At 45.6% G+C, this 9,880-nt stretch overlaps 1 protein-coding gene and 1 long non-coding RNA gene across 5 annotated transcripts in view; one reads left to right on the forward strand and one right to left on the reverse strand.

Annotated features, from left to right (window-relative positions):
• LOC126986419 (uncharacterized) overlaps positions 1 to 6,338 on the forward strand; it is an 8,539-nt gene extending 2,201 nt beyond the window's left edge. Inside the window, exons 3-7 of the mRNA XM_050842566.1 lie at positions 95 to 259; positions 946 to 1,310; positions 2,667 to 3,236; positions 3,516 to 3,557; positions 5,003 to 6,338. Of these exons, the coding sequence (XP_050698523.1) occupies positions 106 to 259; positions 946 to 1,310; positions 2,667 to 3,236; positions 3,516 to 3,557; positions 5,003 to 5,080 (1,209 nt within the window). The 5' untranslated portion in view covers positions 95 to 105 and the 3' untranslated portion in view covers positions 5,081 to 6,338. The remainder of the gene's footprint in view (positions 1 to 94; positions 260 to 945; positions 1,311 to 2,666; positions 3,237 to 3,515; positions 3,558 to 5,002) is intronic.
• Positions 6,339 to 6,548: 210 nt separating this feature from the next.
• Positions 6,549 to 8,775, reverse strand: LOC126986423 (uncharacterized). 4 transcript variants are annotated; one of them, XR_007739708.1, is made up of 5 exons: positions 7,955 to 8,775; positions 7,684 to 7,770; positions 7,449 to 7,545; positions 7,086 to 7,218; positions 6,549 to 6,763 (listed from the first exon to the last, which is right to left on the reverse strand). It is a non-coding gene; the product is annotated as an uncharacterized LOC126986423 (long non-coding RNA). The 4 variants fall into 4 exon arrangements; XR_007739709.1 differs by lacking the exon at positions 7,086 to 7,218 and having other exon boundaries at positions 6,549 to 6,758; XR_007739710.1 differs by lacking the exons at positions 7,086 to 7,218; positions 7,684 to 7,770; positions 7,955 to 8,775 and adding an exon at positions 6,948 to 7,034 and having other exon boundaries at positions 7,449 to 7,669.
• Between the last annotated feature and the right edge of the window lie 1,105 nt (positions 8,776 to 9,880).

Here is a 9,880-nt window from a genome sequence, read left to right on the forward strand (position 1 = left end):
ACGAGGGGCAGACAGGTTAGGTCACGCTAGGTCAGGTTAGGTTTACAAAAGCTGGCCTATGCAGACGCCTCATGCTCCCTTGTTCTCCCTCAAGGTGTGGTGCCCATGTTTGACTCGGAAGACGACGAGGACGAGGAAGAAGAGCCGAGTTTCTTCTCCAAGGTGGGGGAGTCCAAATTGGCACTCCTCGGGGGCGTGATGGGAGCCAAGTCTGCCGTGTGGGATGGACTGAAGAACGCGAAGGAGTCTTTGGTGTCAGGTAAGAACGACGAGGAGAAGGAGGGATGAGGGGGAGGAATGAGAGGGAGGGATGATGAGTGGGAAGAACAGAGGAGGGAGAAAAAGGAAGGGATGGAGGAGGAGGGAGGAGGGGAAAGGATGAGAGGGAAGGATGAGGAAGGGAGGGATGAGAAGGAGGAGGGAGAAAAGGAAGGGATGAGAGGAAAGAACAAAAGAAGGAGAAAAAGAAAGGGAGGGAGGAGGAGGAGGGATGAGAGGAGGGGAGGAAAGGGTTGAAAGGATGACGAGTAGGAAGAGGAGAAGAGGAAGAAGAAGGAAGGGAGGGATGAGGAAAAAGGGGAAAAGGAAGAGAGGAAGGGAAGGGAAGAAGGAAAGGATGAGACGTGATAGAAAGGAACGGGAGAGGAAGTGGAAGAGGAGAGATGGGAAGGAAGGAAGGAGAGAGAGAGAGAGAGAGAGAGAGAGAGAGAGAGAGAGAGAGAGAGAGAGAGAGAATGATTACACCCGTTGCCACCATCATTAGTTATTATTATTATTATTATTATTATTATTATTATTATTATTATTATTATTATTATTATTAACGTTTTTTCCATTATTTCTTTTCTTCTCTCCGTCTCTATTGCTTCACCCACTCCTCCTCCTCCTCCTTCTCCTTCTCCTCCTCCTCCTCCTCCTCTTCCTCCTCCTCCTCCTCCTCCACAGGGGTCAGGAGCGCCGTGACAGCCAAAACAGAAGCATTTCAAACCTTAACCAAGCGACTGAAACCTTCTGAAAAACCACAGGAGGGGGGTTCAGGGGGAGGGGGGCCAGTAGGGGGGGGCGTGGTGCCTTACCCCATCTACCCCCCTTACCCCCAGCCCGGCTACCCCCAAGTCTCCTACACCCAGCCCGGCTACCCCCAACCCTCCTACCCGCAGCCCGGCTACCCCCAACCCTCCTACCCACGGCCAACCTACCAGACCAAACCCGCGCCCTTCCAGCCCAAACCCTCCTTTTACCAGCCCAATCCCGCGTACCCTGTGTATGTGTACCCCGCGGGATCTGCATTCTCCTACGCCCCCAAGCCGGTGAGTGATGGTTGTGGTGGTGGTGGTGGTGAGGGAGGGGGTGGTGTTGTTGAAAACTGTGGAGAAGTTGTGGTTATAGGGCCAGTTTCACAGTTCCCCATGACGGGTTAGTAAGCTCCCATACCAATACCAGAGCCTTCTAAATTTCCTTGTATAGTGTCTGGTGTTTATATTTAAGTTCACAAATTTGATGAAACTATACAGGAAAAGTCTTGTGTATTTAGTGTGGCATCGAAGACCTCCCCATTTTGGATTGTATGGGATTCTAGAGTTTGGTTCGGGCTGTTACGAAGACACTGTTTTGGACTGTGAAACCGGCTCATAGGTGGTGATGGTAGTGGTTGAAAAGAGGAAAAGAAATTGTGGTGGTGATGATGGTGGTGATGAGTGGTGGTGGTAGGGTGAAAATTGGGGAGAAGTTGTGGTCATAGGTGGTGATGGTGGTGGTTGAAAAGAGGAAAAGAAGTTGTGTTGGTGATGGTGAGAGTGGTGATGAGGGAGGGGTGGTGGTGGTGGTGATGACGTGGTGATGAAGTAGTGATGACTTTAGTGGTGTTGAAGAGGGAAAGATAAGTTGTGTTGATTGACAGGAATAAACAGAGGAGTGAGAGTGCTACCTCCTTGTCCGTCTGTCACTCAACCCACTTCACGGTGTCACGATAAGCAAGTGTAGGGTACGAGAACGACAGTGTTGCCAGATTAGTGGTAATGGCTTAGAGACTCGCTGCGCTTGGATGAGCTTTTGTTTTCGTTGCGTTTTGGGGCTATTTTGATCAATCCTTCGTTAACTGTAAGAGGTTTTGATATTCTTTTCAGCTTTGTTATATTTCGCTTTTGCTACTGCTGTTGTTGTTGCTATTGTTATTGTTTTGTGTTGCTTTATACCGCTGCTGTTTTGTTTTTCTGCTTATTTTTATCGTCTGCTTTATCTGCTTATCTTTTGTCTGCTGTTTTTTGCTTCATGGTGTTTTTTTTCTCGTCTCCTCCTCCTCCTCTTTCTCTTCCTCCTTTTCCTCTTTCGCTCACCGTCTCTCTTTTTTTTATCTCTTATGGATTATTTTCTTCTTTTCTACTCTCTTTCCTTTCCTCCTCTTCCTCCTCTCATCTTCCTCCTTCTTTTCCAGTACTGTCTCTTTTCTCTATTTCATTTCTTTTTATCTCTTATGCCTCTTCTTCTCTACTGTCTTTCTTCTTCCCTCCTCCTCCTCCTCCTTCTCCTCGTCTTTAGCCTCAACCTATGTTTCTTCTTTTCTTATAATCTCCTTTTCCCTAACACACACACACACACACACACACACTGCCTCACGCTTAACCCCACGCCTATATAAGCCTCCTGCCCCCCTCCCATGCCGGCAGAACCCCCTGGCAGCCCTCAAGTCCAAGCTGGAAGGGTTTGTGGCTGCCAAGAAGGCTACTTTGGCAGGGGCGTTGGCAAAGGTCGAGGATGCCAAAGCTGATTTCCAGGCCAAGCTTAAGAGTCTGCTGGTGAAGCCCTCCCCTGCCGCCCTCCCCTACCAGCCCCCTACCGCCTCAGAGCAGCCCTTCCACCCCTTCCGCCCCTACCTCAATGTGCCTTTCACCCCAGCCAAGCCTCCCGTCTACCCTGCCAAGCTGCGTCCCATCCCCAAGCCTTACCCTGTCAAGGCCTACCCTGCCCCTGTCCGCGCAGCTGTTAACCCCTACCCAACCCCCAACCCAGCCTCCACCCCTGCTCCAACCCCTGCCCCAACCCCTGCTACTACTGCTCCTCCTACCCCTGTTTCTACCACTACCCAAGCCCCCCTGCCGCCCCAAACCCTTCAGCCTCCCTGCCCCCCTTCACTAGACACCCGCCTTGTTCCCCACCACCCCCGCCCCCTCTACGCTATCGTTCCCGTCCCCGCGAAGCCCTCTACCACCGGAGGGCTGAAGGGGCTCACAGCGAAGGTAAGTGCTTAACGGGGCTTTACTGGGTTGCTTGTAGGGTTAAATATGGTTCAAATGGGTCCCCTTAGCCTAAAATGGGTGCCCCCTTAGTTTCAATTAGACTGCTTATTGCTGTAACTTCGTGGTCTTAGTTTAAATGGATGCATCTTAAGTTTTTAATGGGTCCCTTCAGCTTCAAATGTTGTGTCAAGCTTTTAATAGTTGCCTTTAAGCTCTTAACAGTTGGCTCCCAGCGTGTGTTGGTGCGAGCGAAGCTTCATTGCTCTGCTTCATTTCCAGTTCGAAGCCAAGAAGAAGGAAGTGGTCGGGGCCATAGCCGGAGTGAGTGTTCGTCTCGCCCTTACTCCAGTTACTCCTTTACTTCACTAACTTTTACTCCGTTCCCTTACTCAACTAACTCCTGCACTCCACCCTCGTACTGACCACTAAATCCTGCACTCCACTTCCTGACTCAAGTTGTTTACTCCATTTACTTACTCCACACCCTTTAATTACTCCACTAACTCCTCCACTACCATGTTACAGGATATCTTCCTTGGCTATTTCCTTCGTCCATTATCAAAAACAAGCTCTTTCTAAACTATTCCCTGTGCCCATATTATAAGCTCTACATTCCTAGGCTATTCCTTACACCCATATTATAAGCTCTACATTCCTAGGCTATTCCCATACACCCACATTACAAGCTCTACATTCCTAGGCTATTCCCTTACACCCATATTACAAGCTCTACTTTCCTAGGCTATTCCTTACACCCATATTACAAGCTCTACTTTCCTAGGCTATTCCTTACACCCATATTACAAGCTCTACTTTCCTAGGCTATTCCTTACACCCATATTACAAGCTCTACTTTCCTAGGCTATTCCTTACACCCATATTACATGCTCTACATTCCTAGGCTATTCCTTACACCCATATTACAAGCTCTACTTTCCTAGGCTATTCCTTACCCATATTACAAGCTCTACATTCCTAGGCTATTCCTTACACCCATATTACATGCTCTACATTCCTAGGCTATTCCCTAACACCCATATTACAAGCTCTACATTCCTAGGCTATTCCCATACACCCATATTATAAGCTCTACATTTCTAGGCTATTCCTTACACCCATATTACAAGCTCTACATTCCTAGGCTATTCCCATACACCCATATTATAAGCTCTACATTTCTAGGCTATTCCCATACACCCATATTATAAGCTCTACATTTCTAGGCTATTCCTTACACCCATATTACAAGCTCTACATTCCTAGGCTATTCCCATACACCCATATTACAAGCTCTACATTCCTAGGCTATTCCCATACACCCATATTATAAGCTCCCCCTAACTACTCTGTTCCCATGGTCCATATACAAGCTATCTCCTCGGCCATTCCCTTGACATCGGTTCCAACACTATCATTCAGCCAGACCTTGATCCCTTTATCATACTAGGTGCTTTCACATCCCTTTCCCCTCAAGATCCCCAGTCCTTCCATCCACATATCGAGTCCACATCTCCACCTCTCCATTCATCCCATCACCCACTCCCTTCCTTCCTCTTTCCTCGCCCTTCCTCTTCCTCCTCCTTCCGTTTCCCATGCCGAGAATGTTCAATAATAACCCTCATCAATACAACAAGGAACGATAAAAAACAAAACAAAAGGTAACAGTAACACCGAAAGACAATATAACGTCACTTGACCTCCAAACAGCGACCCATTGATAGTCACGGAAAATGTAAACATCTCTCATATTTACCTTCATTTTGCAGGCGTTCGCGCAGCTGAAGGCACCATTCCAGCACATCCGCCCAGCCTACACCTATTCCTACGCCCCACGCCCATGGTAAAGGGTCCTGGGGGCGCGGGGGGCGTGGAAAAGAGGTGAAAAGCGGGAGTAGCGAGAAGCGGGCACCCACCAGCTGTTTCCTCCTTGCCCGCCGCCGCCGCCTCAGCCAATCAACTGTTGCCCTTCTCGTGACGTCACAGCATAGCACGAGAGAGTAAATAATCGTAATAAATAGTTTAATCTTAGCCTTTCTAGAGTGGTTTGGATGCCTAGGGGTTTAAAGAGAATGGGAAAGAGATAAAGGAACATATTTTTAAACATTCCGGCGCCCGATCACACATAATTGACAAGGCTTTCGTATAGGAGTTTGGGGCATTTTCATTGGGTAGTTTTATGACTCCGGTGGTAGTTTGAGCCTTCGTCTGTGCTACAAAAAAAGACATTCATTAGAACCCGGATGATCTCCTTTTTGGACCTTTTTGGACTTTTTGCACCGTTCCCGGATTATCGTACTCAGAGCATAGTATTTCCCTGTTTCTGACGCCTGACTATTGCCAAGAAACATCAGGATCTAACTCTTTTAACGATAACTATAAATGAGTTTCGTTATAGGAGCCCAGAAGACAGTTTTGGGGCAGGAAGTCGGGAAATATAAGCGGCTGAGTACGACAATCTGGCAACGTTGGATTCCTGTCTTTTTAGCAATACCGACAGTCACATGTTTAGACCAATTAACATCATTATCGTTATATCATCACCACCTTCAGCCATTACTACATAGTCCACTGCATAACATTAAAGGACTTTCCCAACGTCCTCCACCTCGATCTCTCTATCTGACTTTGTACTCCATCCTGCAACTCGTGCCAAAAGATCATCAATGTTACTCTAAGATTAATACAGTAAATGAATTAAATAAACGCTCGTGTGCAGGGATCCAAGGTGATGAGCCAATGTCGTCTCAATAGATCTCTCAGTATCGCGACGGTAATGGCTGAGCTACCCCCAAAAGTCGCCCTTCACTGCAATAAGCTTCCCCCCGCCTCTCTGCCCCCTACCCGTGGTGTCACAGAGGGAGCGTAATGAGTATAACAAATAGTCTAATCTTAGGGTCTCTAGCGTAGTTCTGTAGCGTGTAGTGGCCATTATTCGAAGGCATTTATAACGTGTATTGAGGAAAGCGTTCCCGGCCGCATGTTCCCGAAGTCTTTGCGGGTTTGTGGTCCCTGAGTGAAGACGCACGGGGCGTTCTGGACATTACTCTCATTGTGATTCCCACTCAAAATTACTACTTAACTCTCTGACCAAACCATACCTAGGCTAACTTAACCTATACTGCCCTGTTCAAGAGTAGGCGCCACATAATTTAACCTAACCTATACTGCCCTGTTCAAGAGTAGGCGCCACATAATCTAACCTAACCTATACTGCCCTGTTCAAGAGTAGGCGCCACATAATCTAACCTAACCTATACTGCCCTGTTCAAGAGTAGGCGGCTCATAATCTAGCCTAACCTATACTGCCCTGTTCAAGAGTAGGCGCCACATAGTCTAACCTAACCTATACTGCCCTGTTCAAGAGTAGGCGGCACATAGTCTAACCTAACCTATACTGCCCTGTTCAAGAGTAGGCGGCACATAGTCTAACCTAACCTATACTGCCCTGTTCAAGAGTAGGCGGCACATAATTTAACCTAACCTATACTGCCCTGTTCAAGAGTAGGCGGCACATAATCTAACCTAACCTATACTGCCCTGTTCAAGAGTAGGCGCCACATAATTTAACCTAACCTATACTGCCCTGTTCAAGAGTAGGCGGCTCATAATCTAGCCTAACCTATACTGCCCTGTTCAAGAGTAGGCGGCTCATAATCTAACCTAACCTATACTGCCCTGTTCAAGAGTAGGCGGCTCATAATCTAGCCTAACCTATACTGCCCTGTTCAAGAGTAGGCGGCACATAATTTAACCTAACCTATACTGCCCTGTTCAAGAGTAGGCGGCTCATAATCTAACCTAACCTATACTGCCCTGTTCAAGAGTAGGCGGCTCATAATCTAGCCTAACCTATACTGCCCTGTTCAAGAGTAGGCGGCTCATAATCTAACCTAACCTATACTGCCCTGTTCAAGAGTAGGCGGCTCATAATCTAACCTAACCTATACTGCCCTGTTCAAGAGTAGGCGCCACATAATCTAACCTAACCTAGACTGCCCTGTTCAAGAGTAGGCGCCACATAATCTAATCTAACCTAGACTGCCCTGTTCAAGAGTAGGCGGCACATAATTTAACCTAACCTATACTGCCCTGTTCAAGAGTAGGCGCCACATAATTTAACCTAACCTTTACTGCCCTGTTCAAGAGTAGGCGGCTCATAATCTAACCTAACCTATACTGCCCTGTTCAAGAGTAGGCGCCACATAGTCTAACCTAACCTATACTGCCCTGTTCAAGAGTAGGCGGCACATAGTCTAACCTAACCTATACTGCCCTGTTCAAGAGTAGGCGGCACATAGTCTAACCTAACCTATACTGCCCTGTTCAAGAGTAGGCGCCACATAGTCTAACCTAACCTATACTGCCCTGTTCAAGAGTAGGCGCCACATAGTCTAACCTAACCTATACTGCCCTGTTCAAGAGTAGGCGCCACATAGTCTAATCTAACCTATACTGCCCTGTTCAAGAGTAGGCGGCACATAGTCTAACCTAACCTATACTGCCCTGTTCAAGAGTAGGCGGCACATAATCTAACCTAACCTATACTGCCCTGTTCAAGAGTAGGCGGCTCATAGTCTAACCTAACCTAGACTGCCCTGTTCAAGAGTAGGCGCCACATAGTCTAACCTAACCTAGACTGCCCTGTTCAAGAGTAGGCGCCACATAGTCTAACCTAACCTAGACTGCCCTGTTCAAGAGTAGGCGGCTCATAATCTAACCTAACCTATACTGCCCTGTTCAAGAGTAGGCGGCTCATAATCTAATCTAACCTAGACTGCCCTGTTCAAGAGCTGGCGGCCCATACTAGTAGAGACTTCGGGAATATGCTGCCCGGCCTAATTTGTTTGACTCTTCAGGCTGACGATTACGGAGATGAGTGTTATACTTACTACACTATATATGTGAATGGCTGAACGCTGTATAGGTGTACCACTAGTTTGTAAGCACCCCAACCAAACACAAAATACTACGAGAACTCCTTATAGCTTATATATGCATGGCCGAACGCTGTATATGTGTTGCTTGTGGAAGGAGGGAAAGGAGGGAGAAGGAAGGAGGAAAAGGAAGTGAAAGAGAGAAATGGTAAATAAAAAGGGGTTTTGTGTTCTGCTTAATACTACACTTTGCATGGCCGAACGCTGTATATGTGTTGCTTGTGGAAGGAGGGAAAGGAAGGAGAAGGAAGGAGGAAAAATGTGTAGCTTGTGGATGGAGGGAAAGCAAGGAGGAAAAGATTAATAAAAATCGGTTTCTATAGGATATTAATAGTCTTTTACGTCCTAATTATTACACTATGCATGGCTGATCGCTGTGTAGGTGAAGGAAAGGAAGGGAAAGAGGGAAAGATAGGTAGATAAGAATGGGACTCTATCGGATAATAATGGAATATATTTTTATCTTTCCAAATTTGTTTATCGGTTAATTTGCCGAAGTTTGATTTTTTGCTTTTTTTTTTGCTTCATATTTTTTTCCTTGTTTTTTTTACGTTCATATGAAGATAAATTTGTTCTTCGGGATTGTTTTGTTTCCCTGGTGTCAGAATGCGACTGGTTTTTTTTATGTTTTCCTCTTTCCCACGTGTTTTTTTCATGTTTTCCTCTTTCCCACGTGTTTTTTTTCATGTTTTCCTCTTTCCCACGTGTTTTTTTCATGTTTTCCTCTTTCCCACGTGTTTTTTTTCATGTTTTCCTCTTTCCCACGTGTTTTTTTCATGTTTTCCTCTTTCCCACGTGTTTTTTTCATGTTTTCCTCTTTCCCACGAGTTTTTTTTCATGTTTTCCTCTTTCCCACGTTTTTTTTCTTCATGTTTTCCTCTTTCCCACGTGTTTTTTTCATGTTTTCCTCTTTCCCACGTGTTTTTTTCATGTTTTCCTCTTTCCCACGTGTTTTTTTCATGTTTTCCTCTTTCCCACGTGTTTTTTTTCATGTTTTCCTCTTTCCCACGTGTTTTTTTCATGTTTTCCTCTTTCCCACGTTTTTTTTCATGTTTTCCTCTTTCCCACGTGTTTTTTCATGTTTTCCTCTTTCCCACGTGTTTTTTTCATGTTTTCCTCTTTCCCACGTGTTTTTTTGTGTTTATTTGAAGATTTTTTTTTCCGCCATTATTTAGCTTCCCTGGAGTTAGAATGTGATTGTTTTTTGTTCATGTTTTCTGCATTCTCACGTGTTTTTAATGTTTAGGCCTATAGGGAGATTTTTTTGTGTGTGCTGAATTAGTTTCCCAGAATTCAAAATGTGATTGTTTTTTCCTCATCTTTTCTTCCTTCTCAGTGTCTTTACGTTAATTTGAAGAGGAAATTAATTGTTGGCTTATTGTTGTCTGTCTGTGTTTGTTTTCCACGAGTTTTATTATTTTCTTTGTTGTATGTTAATAAAAAAAAACTAGTAAGTTGTATAAGTAAGGAGTTTCATTGTTCATACTCTCCTGATCTTTCTTAGCATTACTTTTAATATTTAGTCATCATCACGCAAGTCATACGAGTCACCCTTAACGTTGCCAGATTGTTGTTGCCTACTGAGACTGAGAGCCGGTTTCACAGTCCAACACAGTGTCTTCGTAACAGCCCGAACCAAACTATAGAATCCCATACAATCCAAAATGGGGAGGTCTTCGATGCCACACTAAATACACAAGACTTTTCCTG

Source organism: Eriocheir sinensis, chromosome 61, assembly GCF_024679095.1.
Source record: "Eriocheir sinensis breed Jianghai 21 chromosome 61, ASM2467909v1, whole genome shotgun sequence".
Taxonomy (NCBI): domain Eukaryota; kingdom Metazoa; phylum Arthropoda; class Malacostraca; order Decapoda; family Varunidae; genus Eriocheir; species Eriocheir sinensis.